We start from the raw sequence: 25601 nt of genomic DNA, 5'->3' as shown, positions 1-25601 counted from the left end.
CAGAAGTGTCATAGCCTTATTGCTTGTTTTCTATAGCAGTTGTGTGTGCAGTATAAACTTATTATGAATGTTCATATGTGTGCAAAGAAGCTAGCCATCACTTTTCTGCAAAAGGAGTTTTTAAAGCATGGATTAGGTATTTCCCAAATGAATACGGAAATTTTAAAAAAAGTTCTAGTGCTCACTACTCAATCAATGCCACAGTGCTGTTTCATGTCTGTAACTCTGTTGTTATTGTTGTTGTTATTTTTTCTTCTTCAACTGAAGTCCTTCCTTGTCTGCATTACATATCCATTCTTCCCCTTTTTAACAGTTGGCATGATACTTTAGAGCTATTGAATATTCCATAATACTAAGAATCAAAAGCTTCCTGCCACTCAGTAGCAGAGGTTCTGTTAGACTATTTAATACAAATTTGTGCAGAAATTAAACACATTTTATTCAAAGAGTAAAACATAATGTGTACATTTGATTAATTTGTCAAAGCAAATATTACTTAATTAAGGAACTTGGTGATTACTTCCTAATTCATAAATATTAATTATGATCAAATGTTGTTGCCTAACACATTAAAGGCTTTACTTATTTGATGATTTAGTTTTTGGAATTGGAAATCTTACTGTTTGAGTTATTAATTAAGGGATATAGTAATTAAGGGGTATACTTCTCTGACTTAATTAAGCAGGAAATGTTAGAATCCTTGAGTTCAGCCATTGATTGATGCAATGCACTCAGCAATTTTAATTATTTATGGTTTTAATTTTAGGAGAAGATGAACTATCCATTGAAGTAAGAAGACCTGCTTCCAATATTCTGCCAGAGATTTGCTCTGAAGATCAAGCATCAAATGACAAGGTATCACCAATTACAGTGTTTGATCTGTGATATATAGGTGATAAGAAATGATTGCTGGTAATCCTTGATTTATGATTGATCACTTAGCGACTATTCAAAGTTATGACAGATCTACCCAGGGCTACTTACCACCTGGATTCAGAGTTCCAATGGTTACCACCACCAACCCAGCAGTCACACATTCACATTTTGGACACTCGGCAATTAGCCTGCATTTAGGGCCATTTGCAGCATCCTGCAGTCACATAGTCATGACTTGGGTTTTTGGTGTGGGTTTTTTTTTTTTTTTTGCCAGAAACCAGCATTTACTTGTGGTTTCCAGCAAAGAATGCCTATTGTAAACAATGGATTCACTAAATGAGCTTGGTCTTTGCTTAATGACTGTAGCATTCACTTTATAACTGCCATGCAAAAAAGACTATTGCATAAAAGGTAAAAAAATTGGGTGCAATCGTGTGGTAACCTGGTCAAAGACCAGCATGAGTGTTACAACCATAATTCTGGGATCAATTAGGATTCTAAGTCAAAGACTACTTATTCGTTGAATTTTGAAGAGATATTTTACTTGGGAAGCAGAATGAAGGAAACCACTTTGAAGTGAAATATAGTTCTCTACTAGAAAACAGATCTTGTAATATGCCAAGGAGAGCTAGCTGCGGGGGTGGGGGTTAAGTCTCTAAGGTAGAAACCCGGAGACTGAATTCTAGACCCATCTTAGGCACAAAACCAGCTGGGTGACTTTGAGCCAGTCTCAGCCTTGAGAAAGTGAAAAAGGAACTAATTTCAATAAAATCCCTACTTTAACCAGAGCCTAAATGGAATGATCCTAATCCTGGCTTTTTGTAGCCTTGGTTAACAGGTTCTTTGTTTGTTTCCTCTTCTAGGTTTATCTTCATTTAAAATGGCCAAAGCTTTTCTTTATCTCCCTCAGAGGAAAGGCTAACAAAAACTGAGTCTAGGTTTATGGTGACAAAGAACATCTCTCACTCAAGGATATGTATAGTGTGGCTGAATTTGTTTGGCGTGAAAGCCTCATTTGCAATCTAGGGGATGGATCCAGAGGGCCTTCATAAGTCCTCTTCTTTGTACAAAAGAGTGTTTTAATATTGCAAGACACTATGCTTTGAGAGCCGCCCAGAGTTGGTAATAATATGGATGGCTATATAAATGTTTTAAAGAAATACATTTAAAGAAATAAAATCCTTGCGTGAAAATACAACTGTGACCCCAAGATGTTCTCTGTGTGCTCAAACATTGGCTAATGTTTCAAAATATGTGCTAGCACAAGACCTTAAAGAGGTTCATATACTCTATTTGCTAGTATACAAGAGTTCACTGAATTCATCTTGGAAACCAACTATTAGAATAAAATATTTTCCTTTCCTGCTGAGAAAAACCAATCTTCTGAAAGTAAAATGGAATGCATTTCCTACAGAACTGGTCTAAGTTAGTCCAATAGTAATGAGTAACTATTATATGTATTCATAGCCCAGGCTTACACATCAGGGTTGCAGACAGTTTCAACTTTTTCTTTTGAAAACTGTAGTAGCTTTCCATACATAGGAATAGTAGTTTTAGAGCAGCAAACTTCTAATTTTAGATACCCAAGGAACCCTTCTCAATGTGAAAAATCAATGCATTAATGTGTTTCATATAAGAAATTTTATTTGTAGAAAATAAGTTAATAAGTTATTTGTAGAAAATAAGTTATACATTTCATACTATGTAAACAGAAATGTTGAACCCTTGGATAATTTAATGGGGTTCTGAAGGGTCTAGTTTGAATACCGTAGTTCTAGATTAGCAGTTTTCAACCTTGGCAACTGGGGAATTCTGGGAGTTGAAGTCCACAAGTCTTAAAGTTGCCAAGGTTGGATACTCCTGTTTTAGAGTAATGATTTCTTTTAAGGCGATAGTATGAAGTGGAGTATTTCAGACATGATGAGAGGGAGATATAGAGAACCTATTTATACCTCAAGAGCATTAAGTGTGTCTACAATTGCAATTTTCATTCTAGGAAACCATCCAACTTTCTGTTACACTGAAGAATGGACACTATGCCCCGCCTGCATATAAAAGGCTGGTATGTTTAAGCATACATTATTTTCAACCACAGTTAAAGAAAACTAAATATGGAAACAATAAACTTCTTCAGAAACAAAGTCAGAGAAATCTATTGTGACATAATTCCAAACTCGCATAATACGTTCAATCTTAATTTTACTGGCTAGAATTTATTTATTTTTATTTTTATTTATTATTCAAACTTATATACCGCCCTATCTCCCAAAGGACTCAGGGCGGTTTACAGGCATATAAAAACATCAATATACAAATTAAAATAATCATTAAAAGACTTATTTTAATGCCAATAATTAATAATACCAATTATTAAAAATAGAAATATAAATATTAAAATCAATTTAAAACCCCTCTAAATTTAAAATCTAAGCCAGTCCTGCACAGATGAATAAATGTGTCTTGAGCTCGCGACGGAAGGTTCGAAGATCCGGAAGTTGACGGAGTCCTGGGGAGTTCGCTCCAGAGGGCGGAGCCCCACAGAGAAGGCCCTTCCTGGGCGCCGCCAGACGACACTGCCTAGCTGACGGCACCCTGAGGAGTCCCTCTGTGAGAGCGCACGGTCGGTGAGAGGTATCTGGTCGCAGTAGGCGGTCCCAGATAACCCGGCCCTATGCCATGGAGCGCTTTAAAGGTGGTCACCAAAACCTTGAAGCGCACCCGAAGGCCACAGGTAGCCAGTGCAGCCTGCGCAGGATGGTGTTATGCGGAGCCACGAGGGCTCCATCTATCACCCGCAGCCGCATTCTGACTAACTGTAGCCTCCGGATGCCCTTCAAGGGAAGCCCCATGTAGAGAGCGTTGCAGTAATCCAGGCGAGACGTCACGAGAGCGTGAGTGACCGTGCATAGGGCCTCCCGTCCAGAAAGGCGAACTGGCGCACCAGGCGAACCTGGTAGAACGCTCTCCTGGAGACGGCCACAAATGATCTTCTAGAGACAGCCGCTCATCCAGGAGGACGCTTGTTGCGCACCCTCTCCATCGGGGCCAATGACTCGCCACCGATGGTCAGCCGCGGATTTAGCTGACTGTACCGGGATGCCGCATCCACAGCCACTCTGTCTTGGAGGGATTGAGCTTGAGCCTGTTTCTCCCCATCCAGACCCGACGGCCTCCAGACACCGGGACAGCACTGATAGCTTCGTTGGGGTGGTCCGGTGTGGAAAAGTACAGCTGGGTGTCATCCGCATACAGCTGGTACCTCACACGAACCCACTGATGATCTCACCCAGCGGTTCATGTAGATGTTGAACAGAAGGCGAGAGGATCGATCCCCGCGGCACCCCACAAGTGAGGCGCCCGGGCCGACCTCTGCCCCTGTCAACACCGACTGCGACCGGTCGGAGAGATAGGAGGAGAACCACCGATAAACGGTGCCTCCCACTCCCAATCCCTCCAACCGCGCAGCAGGATACCATGGTCGATGGTATCGAAAGCCGCTGAGAGGTCTAATAGGACCAGGGCAGAGGAACAACCTCATCCCTGGCCCTCCAGAGATCATCCACCAACGCGACCAAAGCCGTCTCCATGCTGTAACCGGGCCGGAAACCGGACTGGAACGGGTCTAGATAGACAGTTTCATCCAGGTGCAAGGGAAACTGATATGCCACCATATTTCTACAACCTTCGCCCGAGCGGGTTGGAGACCGACGATAATTACCTAAAACAGCCGGGTCCAGGAAGGCTTCTTGAGGAGGGCCTCACCACCGCCTCTTTCAAGGCGGCCGGAAAGACACCTCCACCAAGGAAGCGCCAGAATCGCCTGAGCCAGCCTCGTGTCACCTCCTGCGTGGCCAGCACCAACCAGGAGGGCACGGGTCCAGTAAACACGTGGTGGCATTCAGCCTCCCAACAACCTGTCCATGTCCTCGGAGCGACAGGGTCAAACTCATCCCATAAAATGTCACCAAGACCACCTCAGCCGCCTCACCAGATCACCGCAATCTTGGTCCAAACCATCCCGGTTGAACGATTTTATCGTATAGATAACGTTAAACTCCTCAGCACGTCCTGCAACGGGTCATCCCGCCCCCTGGTGTAGGAGGGAGCGGGTCACCCAAACAGGGCGGCTGGGCGGTTATCTGCCGATGCAATGAGGGAGGAGGCGAGCTACGCCGCTTCCTCAATGCCACTAGGTAAGCCCTAGTATAGGACTTCACTAGTGTCCGATCAGCTTCTGAACGGCTGGACCTCCAGGAACTCTCTAGGCGTCTTCTCCGGCGCCTCATCCCCCTCAGCTCCCCCGAGAACCAAGGAGCCGGGTGGGACCCGCGCCCGGTCAGGGGGCGCAAAGGCACGCCACGGGCTAAGGGCCCCGCCGCCCGCTCCCAGGCCGCAACAAGTTCCTCAGCCGAGCCGTGAGCCAGACCTCAGGAAATGGCCCAAGCTCCGTCCGAACCCCTCGGGGCCCACCAGGCGCCTGGGACGGAACCAACGTATCGGCTCCGTCTCCCTGCGGTGGTGAATGGCGGTCAGAAAGTCCAGACGAAGGAGAGAGTGATCTGACCATGACAAAGGTTCAGTGACTATTTCCTTTAAGTCCAGATCTCTCAACCACTGATCAGAGACAAAATCAGGTCCAGAGTGCCACCCCAATGTGAGTAGGGCCATCAACTACTTGGGTCAGGTCCAAGGTCATGGAAGCCATGAACTCCCGAGCTGCCGTCGATGACGAGCCGGACGATGGCAAGTTAAAGTCCCCCATGACTAAAAGTCTGGGGGTCTCAACTGCCACCCCGGCCAGCATCTCCAGGAGCTCGGGCAGGGCAGCTGTCACGCAGCAAGGAGCCAGGTACGTGATCAGCAAACCCATCTGGCACCTATGACCCCATCTCACAAAGAGGGATTCGCACCCGGCAATCTGAGGTACAGTGGTCTCCCTCGGCTCTAGACTCTCTCTAATCACAACCGCCACCCCCCCCACCCCTACCCTGAGCCCTCGGCTGATGGAATGCACGGAAACCCGGCGGGCACATCTCCACAAGGGGCACACCCCCTTCCGTGCTCAGCCAGGTTTCCGTAACGCCTATAAGGTCCGCAGCGCCCCCCTGGATAAGGTCATATATTAGGGGCCTTATTAACCACGGACCGTGCGTTGCATAACATCAGCCAAGGCCCAGGCTCTGGGGTCTTGACCATCCGGGAACGGGAAAGGACGAGGATCGGGCGCGACCACTTGCAAACATCGGGCGCGCACCCCAGAACGATATGATCCCCCCTTCCGCCATATCTGCCCCTCCCACTTACCGTGAAAATCGGGCCACCCTCACCAACAGGAACGCAATCTCCCCCCCTAACCTCCGCACCTATTAAAGAACCGTCACGAGCACGCGCAAGGACTGGCTCCCCTCCCGACGGGCTACCCCCAACGCCCGTCTTAACCCTCCCACCCCTTAAAAAAGCCCTATCTAAAAAACCCCAAAGGCTCTTTTTTTCGCATGCCACCTCTGTGGGTCCCAGGACCCGTCATTGAGGCCGGCCCTTGATAATCGTGGGCCATTCCTGCATGAGGGGCACTGCAGGCGCAAGAGTTCTAAGGCAGAATATCGCATAAATAAGTTAAAAGCATAAACAGGAGAGAGCAGACGACGTGAGGTAGCAATGTAATGTCTGGGGTGGCAAGATGTAATGCCAAGTCCAAGTGGATACCCATCTTCCAAATATCTTCAGATGGTGGCTAAATCCTCAACATAGATCCTAAATAAATAAATTTTGATTTACCATATTTTTCAGAGTATAAGACGCACCTTTCCCCCCCCAAAAAAGGGTAAAAATCTGGGTGCGTCTTATACTCTGAATGTAGCCCCGCCCAGATTCTCAAACGGAGGTTTCAGTGGTTAAAAAAAGGCCCAAACAGAACTTCAGAAAAAAAGCCCCAAAGCCCCAAGGAGCTTCAGAAAAGAAGTTTCAGAGGCTTTCAGAGGCAGAAAAAAGTTTTTTCTGAAACAGTGTTTCAGAGGCAGAAAAAAAAGCCAAAAAAAGCAAGGCACAGAGCTCACAACCAAGGAACCTGTTGCTAAAATTCACCTCTGGGAACAGCTGGGAGGCCAATCCACCTGCCAATCAGCTTTTTTCTTATTTTCCTCCCCAAAAATTAAGGTGTGTCTTATACTCCGGTGCGTCCTATACTCCGAAAAATATGGTATATAATTGAACAAGTAGAACATAAGCCTTATGATGATCTTGGGTGGGCTCTATTCTCATAGTACCACTTTACTTGGGGCAAAGCTTGGGGAATACACATTCTGATGTGCAAAAAAGAAGCCAAGATGAAATTAAAATTGGGCACATGCCTATTACATATAAACAGGCTAACATCTAGATAGCATCCTTCATTCCACCTGGTACAGTAGATCAGTTCCGGTGGCCTAGGACAGGCTAGGTAGCATGTGCCCTTCAGCAGAGCCGATCATCTAAGGAATCCAAATAAAATGGCAAGATAATTGATAACCTTTTGTTCTCTAGAATTTGCCCATTTGAGACAAATATTTCATCTGCCAAATGATAGGATAGGCCTTAACACATTACATTTAAAGAGCACTCATACTGACCTAATATTTGGGACATTCCCTATCATTACCTTAATGTATGTCTGCTTTGCCTGTTGGAAATAACCCTTCTGTGTGGAGCTATTTGCAATATCAGTATATTTATAAAATAAAGCTAATGTGTGTCAGCCCGGCTTTGAATGTGCTTAGTATGGAAAAGGATTCCAGCTGAAGCATACAAGAAACTATAATTCTGTTTTGGAGACTGTAATCCAGATTCCAGATTCCCGGCACTTTCGTACAACTGAAGTTCAGTGGTTCTTAAAGGCAAGTTTCAGTATTTTAAAGTGATCAGATTTCAGCGATGGCAAAGCGGGACACTATTGAGGGGGGGCAGCGGGGGGGGGCTGCGCATGCGCGCTGAGTCTTGCCACCTGCCTGAAGGAGGAGGAGCGGCTGCTGCTTCTCGGCTCTTCCAGGCAGGCTCGGCTCTCCACTCGGCTCTTCCAGGCAGGCTCGGCTCTCCTTGGCTCTCCTCTCCACTCTTCTCTTCCTCTCGGGTGAAGTCAAGCGACATCTCTCCTCCCTCTCGCACTCCCTTCTCCGCCACTTCCCCTTCTCTGCCTCCTCCTCTTGCGTTGCCGCCTCCCATTTTCAGAATGGGAGTGAAACAAAAAAAAAATCGGGACTTTTTGGAATTGATGCGGGACGCGGGACAAATTATTAAAAAGCGGGACTGCCCCGCCAAAAGCGGGACGTCTGGTCACTATACAGTATTTCCAGGTGCTTAACTGCTTGCCTGGTTTTGTAACTTCATTTAATTGTATTAGTATAAGGCAGTGGTCGGCAAACTTAAACACTCAAAGAGCCACAAAGGTCCTAACAGGAAGCCCCCATTCAATTCTGGAGCCAACCGGAAGTCCAGTTCCCCCATCATAGTCTCCTCCTAGCACGGCAACCTTTTTCCTCTGCCTACTGGAAGTCGGTTCCCCCACCATAGAGTCTCCTCCTAGTGCAGTGTCCTTTTTCCTCTACCTGTCCTAACCGAAAGCCCTATCAATTGTGGAGCCGATCAGCAACAGGGAGCCTCAGCAGAGGGATGAAAGAGACACATGCGGCTCCAGAGCCACGGGTTGCTGACCCTTGCTATAAGGAGTACTTTGTATGAGGTGGTATTGCTGCAGATCAGAAGTATGCTAAACTGTACTTTAAATTCCCATAATCCTTCACCAGTTTGTTTCAAGTTTGTTGAGATTTAACACATTTATAGGCATCAGGATGGGAACACCTGGGCTGTTCCATGTGGTAACAACTTTCTGTAGCATCAGGCAGGGTTCAGTTTTTTCCCCATCAGTTATTAGGTATAAACCTTGAAAGGGAAGACATGCCCTGGATTGAAATAGTCTGTAAGACAAGTCTGTTTTGTGTTCTTCCTTCTCCTGCAAGAAGGCAGATTTCTTTTTGGCCCCTAAAACCCATCTGACAAAAGGACCTCATGAAGATGAACTGATCCCAGTGCAGGAAATCTCGCTTCAGCTGTTGGTTAACTTTGCTCTTCAGCTTTCTTTCTCGTCTGGAGAAACTGAGTCAAGGCAAGGCTCCCTCCCCAATGGCTGTTACCCAGATGCTTCTTTCATCACTTTTCAATAATGGCTTTCCCTCCCCAATCCAGCACTTCCTGTTTTTCTCATTTCATTTCAGTTTATTACCTGAGGGAGAAAATAATGAGAATGTAGGAGCCAAAAGAGGAGTCAGTAACTTGTATTCAGCATCTGGAGCTGATTGCCTCCGAGATTGAATCAGGCCCATTTTATAGAATCAGAAGGTCAGAAGGGACAGCACACTGCTGACTCATACTTAAGCGGTGGCCCACCACAATAACTAGATCCTTCTCATGGGCACTACTGTTGAACCAGGTGCTGCCTGTCCCATACCTATGCATCTTGTTTTTCCTGCTTAAGTGCAGGACCTTCCTTTTCTTGCCATTGAATTGCATCTTGTTGGAACTAGAACCATGTATTCTTTTCAAGCCAGAAATTGCTCTGTTTGCCTTCTTCCTCAGAATAGTTGTTGCAGCAACAACCAAATTAAAATAAGCACCATACTGATGTGATCTATTGCACATCAGGGTGGAATTAATATTTGTTTAATAGGAGTTCAGCCTCATCAGAATAGGCAAAGGTGAAAGTGAAAGTTGATTGGAAAAAGGAAAAGGGGAGCAAGGTTTGCATGCTACTAAAGTATGGGTAATCCTCAATTTATGACCTTAGCGATTGTAAAGGTCTCCCCTGCCAGTTGTGTCCAATTATAGGGGTGTGCTCATTCCAATTCACAACCAAAGAGCCAGTGTTGTCCGAAAATGCTTCTCTGGTCATCTGGACAGCACGTCTATGTGCCAAAGGTGCACCAAACATAGTTACTTTCCCACCAAAGTGGTATCTATTTATCTACTTGCATGTGTGTGCTTTTGAACTGCTAGGTTGGCAGGAGCTGGAACAGGTAATGGAAGCTCACTTCATTACATGGTATTTAGGTCTCAAATTGCCAGCTTACCGGTCGACAAGTCTAGCAGTGGTTGAGTGGCTCACATGTACAGGATGATTTATGACATTTTTGCCGAAAACCAATGTTTTCCTCTGATTTTTGGCAAAAAATGCCCCATAACAAATAATGGATTCACTTAATAACTGTGATGTTCATTTTACAACTACCACATAAAAAGTTCATACAATTGGGTCAGTCACACGATAATGACCCATTTACTACTGCCATCATTTACAGCCATAATTGTCAGGCTTATTATAGTCATACGTCGAATACTATCTGTATATGAAATTAAATTAAGATATGATAGCATAAAAATAAGGTTAAATATTTACTGGACCTCTAGCATTTTGTTCCACAAGAAGCAGAAAACTCAATGGCACAAACAAAATAACTTATTAAAATGCAGAAATGAAAAAGAAATCTACCTAAAGTGCTGAGGTGATCGAAATAGTTTGCAGGAAAGGACTTAGGATGGATCTTTCTAAGAATGTTGTTATTTTATGTGCTGTAATTGCTTGACACAAAATACCGTAATAGGCTATATTGTTTTTCCCAGCACATACCTTATTAAAGAGTCAAGAGAATATCATAACTCAGATTTGCAAAATTTGCTTATCTTTTTAAAAAGGAACTTCCCCTAACTCAACAGACTCAACATTTACCAAGAAATGGGACTGGCTTTGAAAATCATGAAGTCAACACAGGTAAATTTACCTCAGTTTCTCTCATAAAGTATTTATTCTTGCTTCAGGAACAGAAATTGGAATTAAAGCTGCTATCTCGTCTTGTGCACTAGGAAATGAGAGTGTTTCTGCTGAGTTTGGAGAAAGACATCAGCCACGTCAAACTGGTCTCTGCAGAAATAGCTACCCACAGCAGAGTGAGGAGGAAAGGGGTTACTCCAGCTTGTCACAAACACGCAGCATGAAGCAGAGGAATGCTAGTGACATTATGCAAGGTATTGTTCATTAATGCATTAAGGCAATAGTTCCATATGCCCATATATAATGATAACTCCCTTGAATTGAACAATGCTAGCTTGCTGAGTGGTTATAGATTGGATTTCATTGGAAAAGCATACTTGTATTCCATCAATTGTTTTGTTATAGCTGTACCCAACAAAACTAGCTTCAGAAGCAATATGCTTAGGCATTTGCCCTCTATTGGTATCACAAGCCCTATGGAGAAATCCCTAACTGGTAAAAATCCATTCTGATTATGCAAACAGAACTCAAATGAGTTCTCACTTTCTATGTCCTACCATGCTCGGATGGTTCCCAAATTCTCCATCCATTCTATCCTTACAAACCACATTTTTATACGAACACATATATTGCCTTTGTTTTTTTTAAAAACTTCTCATGTCTTTCTTTTGAAGATCAATTGCATCAGCTCCGTGATCCCAGTCTTCCCCTTCCTCTTGTTCTATTCAAGTTGCTTTGCAACTTGATCCTCATTCATTATTTCTAATGAGTGAATCTCCTCAACATATTTCTTTCCTCCTGGTTACCTTTTTGATCCATAGTTATTCAGCACCCGTTCATTCTTGATTCTAAACTGCATCAACAACATATACAGTAAAATGTACCCTGACAAATGTAGCTGTAATGTAAGAATTTCTTATATATTTACAGGTATCCCTCAGTACAACAAATAACCAAAGAGACATCACATAGCTTTGATTTGCTCCTGGCTCATTATGGAAATATTGAATAATTCACTAAGCATTTTATTTATTCTCACATGCTTTACTTCTATCAAATACAGCTCTTTCTGTATTCAGCAACCAATCGTCAACTTTGTATTTGAACAAACTATTTGATAATTCAAGCTTATTCATTGTCATCTGAATCAACAAACATGCAGTAAATACTATTTCACATTCATGCAGTCTTAATGAGCTGCTGAAAAGTAAAAATCTGAAGTGCTCATGCAACCCTACCTATTGCATTCGAGCCATCTAGCATTCATCATATTCATTCATTGTTACCTCTTGTTATCTTTCAGGCAGAAATCTGCCAAACACATTCCTGGGTATGCTTAGTAAACTAATTCCCTTATACTTTTGCATTCGTTCTTGCTACCTTTATTTTTATTTGGAAAAACAGTAACTATATTCTTCCAATTATTAGGCACAGCTTCAGCTTTCACATAGCTATTACATTAATCCACAGTCATCCCATAAATAAACCACATCTTTATTTTAACATGTCTCCTGTTAAACTGCAACCATATCATTTTTCAATATGCTCGGAGCATATATGACTTCACTTGCATAATTTTTTTGAAAGTAACATTTAAAGCATGCATTTCAATTTCACTCTTTGGCATATTATCACTCCCATATAAATCTCTAAAGTATTCCTTCCAGCATTCCCTCACTTCCCTGTCATCCCAGATCATTTCCATGTCTTTTTTTATTTCTACTCACTTTGTTGGAGGATTTTGTTTATCCCTTTTCACTCCCCTTCCAAAATAATTTTTTCATTTCTTTGCTTTCTTTGATTACATTCTTTGCAACTCTCTTTTTCTCTGTGTATGATAAAAGTCAGTCATCCTCTATTTTTCCAGCAATTATTCTCTTATATGAATCCAATCTCCCTTCATTCAGTTGACAGATTAATCTCTTGTAATAATTTTTCATAAAACGATTGTACTTTCTCTGTCTGCAGCTTGTCTCTATTTTCTTTCCTTTTTACCAATGTTCATTTTGCCCAAAGACCTACCCTTGACATCACTAGAAAAAGTCTCATATTTAAGACCTTTCATTATACTTGTAACCTTCATTAATTCATTATAAACAATTAAATCAATTATTCGTCATAGCCATTTAAATAAATAACAATTAAATCAAACATGTTTCATTTCTTTTCCATTTTCCATCAGTAAACTTATGCTTAAAACACAAATTTGAAACAAATAAACTTTTTCTAAGCAAATATGCACCAAACTATTGCAATTCCCCTTTGCTCTTGGAATTCTGAGTACAAATACATTTTCTATATACTCTGTCACTCTCACTAATTCCTTTATGCCTCCTAATGGAAAAATGTTTAAATGGATCACATTCATTTAAAATGTTGCAGAATTTTTTACTATCTATTACCATCATTTACTGGGCTGTAACAAATGTAACATGCAATTATCATCAACCTGAAATGTGACTTTCATAACCCCTTTCATAATAGTGCAGGTGATACTTAGTCACACTTTTGAACATACATTGGAGTCATTTCATTCATAATAAATATTCATTTTCTTGTATGTATTCTACAATACATTCTACAAATTCAGGCCACCTTTATTGAGATCTATTAATCCCTTTGGCTCTCAGGCATATATTCTTTAAATAAGAATTTTGAAAATATTCAAATTTAAATTCAATAATTGTTCTTTCATTTATAATGTCATGCTTTCTACTTTTTGTTTCTACACATTCCAAGTAACTATCTTCCTTATGCTGCAGTCATCACAAATTGGGCACTTAGATTAACTACAAACTTTAATCATACTTATGACTTGGAATATTGCCTGCAAATAGTGCTAATACTACTAGTCATTTGATGCATATCACCCAGAATATTCAATAGTTCCAATGCAAACAGAACTTGATTTTAACTGAGCATACTTTTGCTCTCATCCCAGCAATAAGGAGATATGTGGAATACCAATCATCCTGTGTTTTTAAACTTTAAAATATCTATGGAGATTCTCAGTCATCCAGGTCATGGTTGTCCCAAAGGTGCTTTTACATCTGGATTTTTCTTGTTTTTCTTTGAAGACATTTTGCATCTTATCCAAAAAGCTTCTTCAGTTCTGACTGGATGGTGGGGAATGAAAGGATTTATATTCCTTGCAGAATGGTCATTTGCATCCTTTTAGGGAGTCATGGAGGCCACCTGGAGGTTTATCTGCGTCCTCAGGGTCACCTGACTAGTGCATATGTGTGTGGAACCTTCTTGGCTGCAAGATGTTTTCTGCCCTGTGTCCCTTGACTGTTGACAACAAGACTCATCCCCAACAGCCTGTGCCTGTCTTCGTCAGTGAAGGGACATAGGGACTCAGCCAAGAAGGCTCCACACACATTTGTACTACTCCTGTTAAACTGCAACCATATCATTTTTCAATGTGCTCGGAGCATATATGACTTCACTTGCATAATTTTTTTGAAAGTAACATTTAAAGCATGAATTTCAATTTCACTCTTTGGCATATTATCACTCCCATATAAATCTCTAAAGTATTCCTTCCAGCATTCCCTCACTTCCCTGTCATCCCAGATCATTTCCATGTCTTTTTTTATTTCTACTCATTTTGTTGGAGGATTTTGTTTATCCCTTTTCACTTCCCTTCCAAAATATTTTTTTCATTTCTTTGCTTTCTTTGATTATATTCTTTGCAACTCTGTGTATGATAGAAGTCAGTCATCCTCTATTTTTCCAGCAATTATTCTCTTATATGAATCCAACCTCCCTTCATTCAGTTGACAGATTAATCTCTTGTAATAATTTTTCATAAAACGATTGTACTTTCTCTGTCTGCAGCTTGTCTCTATTTTCTTTCCTTTTTACCAATGTTCATTTTGCCCAAAGACCTACCTTTGACACCACTAGAAAAAGTCTCATATTTAAGACCTTTCATTATACTTGTAACCTTCACTAATTCATTATAAACAATTAAATCAATTATTCGTCATAGCCATTTAAATAAATAACAATTAAATCAAACATGTTTCATTTCTTTTCCATTTTCCATCAGTAAACTTATGCTTAAAACACAAATTTGAAACAAATAAACTTTTTCTAAGCAAATATGCACCAAACTATTGCAATTCCCCTTTGCTCTTGGAATTCTGAGTACAAATACATTTTCTATATACTCTGTCACTCTCACTAATTCCTTTATGCCTCCTAATGAAAAAATGTTTAAATGGATCACATTCGTTTAAAATGTTGCAGAATTTTTTACTATCTATTACCATCATTTACTGGGCTGTAACAAATGTAACATGCAATTATCATCAACCTGAAATGTGACTTTCATAACCCCTTTCATAATAGTGCAGGTGATACTTAGTCACACTTTTGAACATACATTGGAGTCATTTCATTCATAATAAATATTCATTTTCTTGTATGTATTCTACAATACATTCTACAAATTCAGGCCACCTTTATTGAGATCTATTAATCCCTTTGGCTCTCAGGCATTATTATTATTATTATTTATTATTATTTATTTGATTTTTATACCGCCCTTCTCCCGAAGGACTCAGGCAAAAGTAAAAAACAGGCAATACAATGTACAATTTAAAATGCAAATTAAAAAACTTATTTTACAATTGGCCCAAAAAGTTTAAAATATATAATAAACTAAAACCCCATTTATAATTATTAATAGAAAATTTAAAATCGATAAAATTTAAGCCAGCCCCGCGCGAGTGAAAAGATATGTCTTCAGTTCGCAACGGAAGGTCCGAAGGTCAGGTATTTGGTGTAAACCCGGGGGAAGCTCGTTCCAGAGTGTGGGAGCCCCCACAGAGAAGGACCTTCCCCTGGGGGCCGCCAGCCGACATTGCTTGGCGGACGGCACCCTGAGAAGTCCCTCTCTGTGAGAGCGTACGGGTCGGTGGGAGGCATGCGGTAACAGCAGGCAGTCCCGTAAGTACCCAGGCCCTAAGCCATGGAGCGCTTTAAAGGTCGTAACCAAAACCTTAAAGTGCACTCGAAAGGCCACAGGTAGCCAGTGCAGTCTGCGCAGGAGCGGTGTTACGTGGGAGCTACGCGTAGCTCCCTCTATCACCCGCGCAGCTGCATTCTGGACTAACTGAAGCCTCCGAGTGCACCTCAAGGGGAGCCCCATGTAGAGAGCATTACAATAATCCAAGCGAGAGGTAACGAGCGCATGAGTGACTATGCACAAGGCATCCCGATCAAGGAAGGGCGAACTGCCGAACCAGGCGAACCTGGTGGAAGGCCCTCCTGGAGACGGCCGTCAAATGATCTTCAAACGACAGCCGTTCATCCAGGAGGACACCTAAGTTGCGCACCCTATCCTTTGGGGCCAGTAACTCGCCTCCAACAGTCAGCTGCAGCTGCAGCTGACTGAATCGGGATGCCGGCATCCACAGCCACTCCGTCTTGGAGGGATTAAGTTTGAGCCTGTTTCTCCCCATCCAGACCCATACGGCTTCCAAACACCGGGACAGCACTTCAACAACTTCATTGGGGTGGCCCGGGGTGGAAAAGTACAGCTGAGTATCATCAGCGTACAGCTGGTATCTCACCCCAAAGCCACTGATGATCTCACCCAACGGCTTCATATAGATGTTGAACAGAAGGGGCGAGAGAATCGACCCCTGCGGCACCCCATAAGTGAGGGGCCTCGGGGCCGACCTCTGCCCCCCTGTCAACACCGTCTGCGACCAATCGGAGAGATAGGAGGAGAACCACCGATACACGGTGCCTCCCACTCCCAATCCCCCCAACCGGCGCAGCAAGATACCATGGTCGATGGTATCAAAAGCCGCTGAGAGGTCTAATAGGACCAGGGCAGAGGAATAACCCCTGTCCCTGGCCCTCCAGAGATCATCCACCAATGCGACCAAAGCTGTCTCCGTGCTGTATCCGGGTCGGAAGCCGGACTGGAACGGGTCTAGATAGACGGCTTCATCCAGGTATTGGGGTAGCTGTCGCGCCACAGCACTCTCTACAACCTTCGCAACCGAAGGTTGGAGACTGGACGATAATTACCCAAAATAGCTGGGTCCAGGGAGGGCTTCTTGAGAAGGGTCTCACCACCGCCTCTTTCAAGGCGGCAGGGAAAACCCCTTCCAACAAAGAAGCGTTGATAATCCTCTGGAGCCAGCCTCGTGTCACCTCCTGAGTGGCCAGTACCAGCCAGGAAGGACACGGGTCCAGTAAACATGTCATGACGTGAAGCCTCCCCAACAACCTGTCCACATCCTCGGGAGCCACAGGGTCAAACTCATCCCAAACAGACTACAAGACGTGCCTCCTCTCCTCGCCTGATCATCCCAATTTCGTCCAGACCATCCCGGAGCTGAGCGATTTTATCGATAGATAACCACTAAACTCCTCGGCTCGTCCCTGCAAGGGTCATCCCGCACCTCCTGATGAAGGAGGGAGCGGTCACCCAAACAGGGCGGCCGGGCGGTTATCTGCCGACGCAATGAGGGTGGAGGCGAAGAACGCCGCCTCCTCATTGCCACTAGGTAGGTCCTAGAATAGGACCTAACTAGTGTCCGATCAGCTTCGGAACGACTGGACCTCCAGGTGCTCTCTAGGCGTCTTCTCCGGCGTTTTATCTCCCTCAGCCCCTCGGAGAACCAAGGGGCCGGACGAGACCTACGCCGGGTCAGAGGCCGCAAAGGCACGACACGGTCCAAGGCATATATTCTTTAAGTAAGAATTTTGAAAATATTCAAATTTAAATTCAATAATTGTTCTTTCATTTATAATGTCATGCTTTCTACTTTTTGTTTCTACACATTCCAAGTAACTATCTTCCTTATGCTGCAGTCATCACAAATTGGGCACTTAGATTAACTACAAACTTTAATCATACTTATGACTTGGAGTATTGCCTGCAAATAGTGCTAATACTACTAGTCATTTGATGCATATCACCCAGAATATTCAATAGTTCCAATGCAAACAGAACTTGATTTTAACTGAGCATACTTTTGCTCTCATCCCAGCAATAAGGAGATATGTGGAATACCAATCATCCTGTGTTTTTAAACTTTAAAATATCTATGGAGATTCTCAGTCATCCAGGTCATGGTTGTCCCAAAGGTGCTTTTACATCTGGATTTTTCTTGTTTTTCTTTGAAGACATTTTGCATCTCATCCAAAAAGCTTCTTCAGTTCTGATTGGATGGTGGGGAATGAAAGGATTTATATTCCTTGCAGAATGGTCATTTGCATCCTTTTAGGGAGTCATGGAGGCCACCTGGAGGTTTATCTGCATCCTCAGGGTCACCTGACTAGTGCATATGTGTGTGGAACCTTCTTGGCTGCAAGATGTTTTCTGCCCTGTGTCCCTTGACTGTTGACAACAAGACTCATCCCCAACAGCCTGCGCCTGTCTTCGTCAGTGAAGGGACATAGGGACTCAGCCAAGAAGGCTCCACACACATTTGTACTACTCCTGTTAAAGCACCTTTTTTATTATTATTATTTGCATTTATATCCTGCCCTTCTCCGAAGACTCAGGGCGGCTTACACTATGTCAAGCAATAGTCTTCATCCATTTGTATATTATATACAAAGTCAACTTATTGCCCCCAACAATCTGGGTCCTCATTTTACCTACCTTATAAAGGATGGAAGGCTGAGTCAACCTTGGGCCTGGTGGGACTAGAACCTGCAGTAATTGCAAGCAGCTGCTGTTAATAACAGACTGTCTTACCAGTCTGAGCCATAGAGGCCCGTGTCACCTTTGGGACAAAATAGTTTAAATAGTACTTTAAGCTATTTTTATTTAGAAGCGGGAACTGATGTTGTTTATGTGTATATATGTAGGTGCTGTGTATGCATCTATATGCTAATAATGAAGATGAGGTGTCATTCTGTTGAAAAAGAAGGCTGGGTAAAGACATGTGAAAAGAAGGATTTCTTTTTAATGCCAATTGTTGTTTTGCTTCCTTGATGATTTTCCCTCTATCATACATACTTCATGTTTTAGGCAAGAATTTTGAAAATGTAGGATGTTCTTTCTATACTGTGATTTCGCCTAGCATTACAGTCAGCAATACCTTCTCAGTTTGACACACACCCTTGTTGACCCAGAATTGTGCAAAAAAAAAAAAGCCAGGTCTTCCATGCAGTTTTAAAGACTGGCAAGGTTGTTGGGCTGTTCATATCTCTTAGGGGACGCTATTCCCCTTAGGGGGCAGGAGTTGCAATAGAGGCAATGTGCCTTTTATGTCCCATCAGAAGATATTGCTTAATGAACAGAACATGAATTTTCCATGCCTATATAACATGTATAACATGTAGAAATACATGTAGTTTCATGCTTTTTAGTTGCATATTACTCATAATCAAAAATTGTTTTCTATAAGCAAGTGTTAATTGTCCCTGTGTATATTCACCATACAGACATTGTTAGCTAAGCTATGTCATTTGGTATATATACAATAATGCACTAAATATATTTTACTGCCATCATGTGTTAGATGGATTTGTAAATGCCATCAGTTGTACAACTTGTGTTCAGGCTGGAATTTAACACAAAATAACTCAGAATACTTCCTAATTAGCCACAATGTTTTGTTTTGTATTTGCACAAGAATAAATCAGGAAAAAGTTGAATTAAGAGCCTGAGCACATCCCCCTAGGAATTAACTCTAATCCCAATTTACTTGCAGTAAGTTTAAGCAGCTTCTGCAAAGGAAGATCAGTCAAAATATAAACTTTGATAAATTCTGAGGAGTGTGAGTTATCTAGGACACAGTTATTACAAAGCCAGCTGGTTTAAGCTGTGATAGAACAATGTAGAATATATAGCAGCTCAAAAATATCTCCAAGTCAACAAGATCAGAATAGTTGGGTCTGGAGCCATTGATTGTTTCTCATCTTCAGAAGAGTTAAAGCAATCAGCTTTCTCAATTGCTTGGGAACATTTTAATTAGGTGAGAGCTAATATTTATCTATCCATATCTACCTCTCTGCCAGGAATTCAAAGTAGTGTGCATATAAGGTCACCTGTTTCTAGAAGCAGATGCATGACACTGTAATTGAAATATTCACAGATTTACAGTTCCAAAAACTGTGATGAAAATTATGACTGAAAGGCTTCTAGATTTGATTCACACATTTGGTTGAGTCAGCATTTCAGAAACTTGGGCTGAAGTGCTGGTTCTAAGCACTGTTCCCTTATTTCTTGAAGCCTCTTCGCTTCCCCCTATTTTATTCTGGAAGTTCTTGGCGGGTTGAAAGAATTAGAAACTGATTAAGAGATTGACATTTATTTATGTTAATAATGAGTGTTCCTGTTCTTTCCTTGTGAAATCAAATTATATTCCTTTCAGTCTTCCATCTTGTGAATAATAATTTTAACACCCTCATTTGGGCTGTAGGGAGGTGATTTTGTTAGTAGCTATGAACACTTGGCACTATGGATTTAGATAATATAAACACCTGTGCAAACCATTTTATATCAACTGGACTAAAACACTGGGAATATTGACTAAAGAGACAGTTTTGCTTAAGAACTGACAAGTATTTGAGTGCAGATAAGAATTTACAGCAGGGGTGAAATACTACCAGTTCACTCTGGTTCGGGAGAACCGGTAGTGATAAAAACTACCGGTTCAGGCAAACCAGTAGTAAAAAAATGCTTTAATTTTTTTTTTAAAAAAAAGGTTCTAATGATCGCACAGCACAGCTATGATTGTCAGAACCTCTTTTTTTTACTGTTTTAAAGCATTTTTTAATTACTGGTTTGGGCGAATAGGCAGTAAAAAAATGCTTTAAAAAGTAAACAAAAAAGTTGGCCACGTCACATGACATGCCCACCAAGCCATGCCCACCAACCCACGCCCACAGCACCGGTAGCAACAAATTTTACATTTCACCACTGACTTACAATACAGCACTTTGAACGGGGGACTTGCCTATTTATATCATTTTTCTCCACAATATACGCCAACAATACTGACATAGTTCATATATTCATTTATCATCATTCATTTATTCAATTTTTATACCGCCCTTCTCCCGAAGGACTCAGGGCGGTGTACAGCCAAGATAAAACAAAACGATACAAAAATATACAATTAAAATACAAATTAAAAAACTTATTATATAGTTGGCCTAAAAACTTTAAAAATATATAAAACTAAAAACCCCATTAAAATTAGTAATAAATTTAAAACCAATAAAATTTAGGCCAGCCCCGCGCGAATAAATAGATGTGTTTTCAATTTGCGGCGGAAGGTCCGAAGGTCAGGTATTTGGCGTAAACCCGGGGGAAGTTCGTTCCAGAGGGTGGGAGCCCCCACAGAGAAGGATCTTCCCCTGGGGGCCGCCAGCCGACATTGCTTGGCGGACGGTACCCTGAGAAGTCCTTCTCTGTGAGAGCGCACGGGTCGGTGGGAGGCATGAGGTAACAGCAGGCGGTCCCGTAAGTACCCAGGCCCTAAGCCATGGAGCGCTTTAAAGGTAGTAACCAAAACCTTAAAGTGCACCTGAAAGGCCACAGGCAGCCAATGCAGTCTGCGCAGGAGCGGTGTTACACGGGAGCTACGCGAAGCTCCCTCTATCACCCCCGCAGCTGCATTTTGGACTAACTGAAGCCTCCGGGTGCACCTCAAGGGGAGCCCCATGTAGAGAGTATTACAATAATCCAAGCGAGAGGTAACGAGCGCATGAGTGACTGTGCACAAGGCATCCCGATCAAGGAAGGGGCGCAACTGCCGAACCAGGCGAACCTGGTGGAAGGCCCTCCTGGAGACAGCCGTCAAATGATCTTCAAACGACAGCCGTTCATCCAGGAGAACACCTAAGTTGCGCACCCTATCCTTTGGGGCCAATAGCTCGCCTCCAACAGTCAGCTGCGGCTGCAGCTGACTGAATCGGGGTGCCGGCATCCACAGCCACTCCGTCTTGGAGGGATTAAGCTTGAGCCTGTTTCTCCCCATCCAGACCCGTACGGCTTCCAAACACCGGGACAGCACGTGGCCCGGGGTGGAAAAGTACAGCTGAGTATCATCAGCATACAGCTGGTATCTCACCCCAAAGCCACTGATGATCTCACCCAACGGCTTCATATAGATGTTGAACAGAAGGGGCGAGAGAATCGACCCCTGCGGCACCCCACAAGTGAGGCACCTCGCGGCCGACCTCTGCCCCCCTGTCAACACCGTCTGCGACCGGTCGGAGAGATAGGAGGAGAACCACCGATACACGGTGCCTCCCACTCCCAATCCCCCCAACCGGCGCAGCAAGATACCATGGTCGATGGCATCAAAAGCCGCTGAGAGATCTAATAGGATCAGGGCAGAGGAATAACCCCTGTCCCTGGCCCTCCAGAGATCATCCACCAACGCGACCAAAGCTGTCTCCGTGCTGTATCCAGGTCGGAAGCCGGACTGGAACGGGTCTAGATAGACAGCTTCATCCAGGTATTGGGGTAGCTGCCGCGCCACAGCACTCTCTACAACCTTCACAACAAAGCGAAGGTTGGAGACTGGACGATAATTACCCAAAATAGCTGGGTCCAGGGAGGGCTTCTTGAGGAGGGGTCTCACCACCGCCTCTTTCAAGGCGGCAGGGAAAACCCCTTCCAACAAAGAAGCGTTGATAATCCCCTGGAGCCAGCCTCGTGTCACCTCCTGAGTGGCCAGTACCAGCCAGGAAGGACACGGGTCCAGTAAACATGTGGTGGCGTGTATATATTGCATTAAACCTACATGAGATTGATTGGTTTTTTACTTTAACCTATTGTGTGACCCTAGCCATTATAGTTTGAAAATTATAGTTTACGATTTTGCAATCCTTGCTACCTGAATTAAACAAGCCTTATCTTATAGTATGCAGAACAAAATATTAGCTGCTTACTTGTCACAATTTCTCCACATTCCTGTTCATCCCCATGCCTGTCAATCAGATGTTGTATAAAACTGAATACGATTTAGTTTCATATACCTATCCTGATTTCTATGCAGATTAAAATTTAGTTATTTATTACTTTTGCAGCTTTGAACATTTAGAAGTGTTTTTCAATATTCTGCTCAAAAAGGGATCAGTAAGAAATACTGTAAAAATGGGATGGGTTTATTGGTGAAATCATATTACAGGTACCTGTATCTAGAACAGATTAGATTTCTTGTGCTTAATTTGTAGAATTATTTTATATAAACCAGAATTCAATCTTTTATGTATGCTTTTTTTCCATCCACATCCAGACACAGCTGCAATCTCAACTCAGAATAGAAGTCACAATATAAAAGTGTAGCTAAGGAATGACAGATGTTAGTTTTTAGAAAAGGAAAACAATTTTTAAATTAGATTTCTAGGGGACTTCAGCTAAGGCCTGTTTGTACATATCAGACAATAGCTAACCAAAGACCGTTTTCTTCTGCTGCTGCTGGCAGTGCTAAAGAATTGGTGCAGTGCGTTAGCAGGGGAATTTCATTCTCTTGATCTGTGATTTTCCAACATTTGTTAGCTAAACTGCTTAACAACCCTAGCTACCCATTGCTCACACCAGGGAAGTTCCTAAAGCACACCTTTGTGTGGAACTTGGGCTTTATCTCTAGTTGATTTCTACTTCTGAACTTCACACACAGAGAGATTCTTGTGGGTAAGATAAGCCTGTAACAGTGAGACAATTTCTGAAAACTCCCTACAGAGTTGTATCCAAAGAGCTCATTTTGTGTTAGTATTTCCCTTTTCTTCTTCCTACAACAGCTAGCCCAAAGAAGCCCAAGGGAGGGAATCTTCACATTTGTCAACTGACTTTTCTAGTTCTACAGATATGCAAGAAAAGATAGCTGTGCCGAAGATTTAAAAATCTAAGGGCACCTCAAGGTGTGTAAAATCTGCTATTCTTCATCACCCTTTACACCACAGGGGAAGACAGTGACCGGTGAGGTTATAGAAGCAATTGCTGACCATTTCAACTGATGGGGGAATGGGTCTTCCCCTCCTTTCCAGTCCCTATCTTTGCTGCCTATAACTGAACAGGGTGCAGGAGAAGGGACTATAGCAAAGAGCTTGGAGAGGTTGGGAGGAAATCTGCAATCAGACATGCCTCGTTTCTACTGCAGAGTAAAGTTGCCTTTCCTGCCCCTAGTGATGTGCCTAAAGAGAGAAAGCAGCAAAACTGATAAAGAGTCAAGCACATGCCTTATTTACCGTACATTTGCATACCCACAATCAAGGCAAGCATTATTCGACAGTGACTCAGAATGGAGACAACAAATGCAGGATAAGGATTGGCCATGAAGGCAGTTAATTTCTGCTGATTGATGAATGGGTAGATAGCTTTTAACTCAGCAAAGGGGAAGGGCCCGTAGGCTCTGTATAAATGGAGCTTCCCTAATTTCTCACAGCAAGAGGGTTATAAATGGATGCCACCAGTATGCCCCCTTAGGGTGATTGATTCTTGGATCTGGACTTTTAAAGTTTCCAAATGCACATAATAATGTGTTAAATGCATAATGAGGGTGTCTGTGTATATATAATACAATGTGCATAAATCCAGATCCATGCTAGGAAGTGAGAGCATGATGCGATCTTGTGTCAAATGTCTCAGTCCTTATCCAGAAACAATTACTTGACTTGGTGTCAAATCTGTCTCAGTCCTTAGCCACAAACGGTTTATTTTTCAGTGCTTTGCACCAGCCTGTATTCATCGGTAAAATAGCTATTATTATTATTATTATTATTTATTCGATTTTTATACCGCCCTTCTCCCGAAGGACTCAGGGCGGTGTACAGCCAAGGTAAAACAAACAGTGCAATATACAATTAAAATACGAATTAAAAAACTTATTACATAATTGGCCTAAAAACTTTGAAACATATAAAACTAAAAACCCATTAAAAATTAATAATAAAAATTTAAAACCAATAAAATTTAAGCCAGCCCCGCGCGAATAAATAAGTGTGTTTTCAATTCGCGGCGGAAGGTCCGAAGGTCAGGTATTTGGCGTAAACCCAGGGGAAGTTCGTTCCAGAGGGTAGGAGCTCCCACAGAGAAGGATCTTCCCCTGGGGGCCGCCAGCCGACATTGCTTGGCGGACGGCACCCTGAGAAGTCCCTCTCTGTGTGAGCGTACGGGTCGGTGGGAGGCGTGAGGTAACAGCAGGCGGTCCCGTAAGTACCCAGCTATATTTTACATGTATAAGTTAAACAATAGCGCTATGGCCTTTTTTAAACATATAATTTGAAATCCAACACTAATGATTTCAACAAACCATTAACCTGCTTTAGATTTTTTTTTAAAAAAAATACTTTTTGGTTACTGTATATTGTTATGTTGTTGAATTATTCTTGATTTGCTTCCTGTTTAAACTTCAGAAGATTTGAAGACAATCTATTTTTGCCTTCTAAAGACAGCTATACATAAGCCCTGCCTTATTAACTAATCTCCAAATTATTTTGGATATTGAGTAAGAACTCTTGTGTTTTTGTCACTGTGATCCTCAGTGGAATGGAACTAGAATACTTTGATTTTATCCAGGTTGTTATCACTCACACAAATTCTCCATGTCACTTCTACTACTTTAGGCAGGAGATTGATGTTCATGCGAAGCAAGTTGCAAGTTGCGGCTGCAATTCCATCAATCAGAAAGTGGGAGTCACTTCTGACAGATTTCTTCCTCACCAGCATTGGCACCAGAAGGAGCCATACCACACGCCCCTCCTATGGGATCTTCCCATCTCCTGCCTTACAAATGGCACCTGGCAAACAGCCAGGCAAATGTGGAAATCACAGAGCCAGGATGCCATAAAGTCCCCCCTCCCCAATTAGATTTCAAACAGTCCAAAGTCTAACTCAGTGCCTCATTGATTTACTGCCATTTAGACACATCGGCAACATTATTTTTCTTTCTCATTTTTGGCAATTATCTGGGCACATAGTGAAGCAATCAAAATA

At 42.6% G+C, this 25601-nt stretch overlaps 1 protein-coding gene across 1 annotated transcript in view; it reads left to right on the top strand.

Moving 5' to 3' along the window:
- KIAA2012 (KIAA2012 ortholog) overlaps positions 1-25601 on the top strand; it is an 84763-nt gene that overhangs the window by 45140 nt on the left and 14022 nt on the right. The window contains exons 13-17 of the mRNA XM_058185396.1: positions 37-136; positions 767-855; positions 2873-2938; positions 10597-10672; positions 10765-10926. Coding sequence (XP_058041379.1) covers positions 37-136; positions 767-855; positions 2873-2938; positions 10597-10672; positions 10765-10926 — 493 coding nt within the window. The remainder of the gene's footprint in view (positions 1-36; positions 137-766; positions 856-2872; positions 2939-10596; positions 10673-10764; positions 10927-25601) is intronic.

Source organism: Ahaetulla prasina, chromosome 1, assembly GCF_028640845.1.
Source record: "Ahaetulla prasina isolate Xishuangbanna chromosome 1, ASM2864084v1, whole genome shotgun sequence".
Taxonomy (NCBI): domain Eukaryota; kingdom Metazoa; phylum Chordata; class Lepidosauria; order Squamata; family Colubridae; genus Ahaetulla; species Ahaetulla prasina.
The sequence above is the reverse complement of the archived record's forward strand: the minus strand, read 5'-3'. Positions and strand labels throughout refer to the sequence as shown.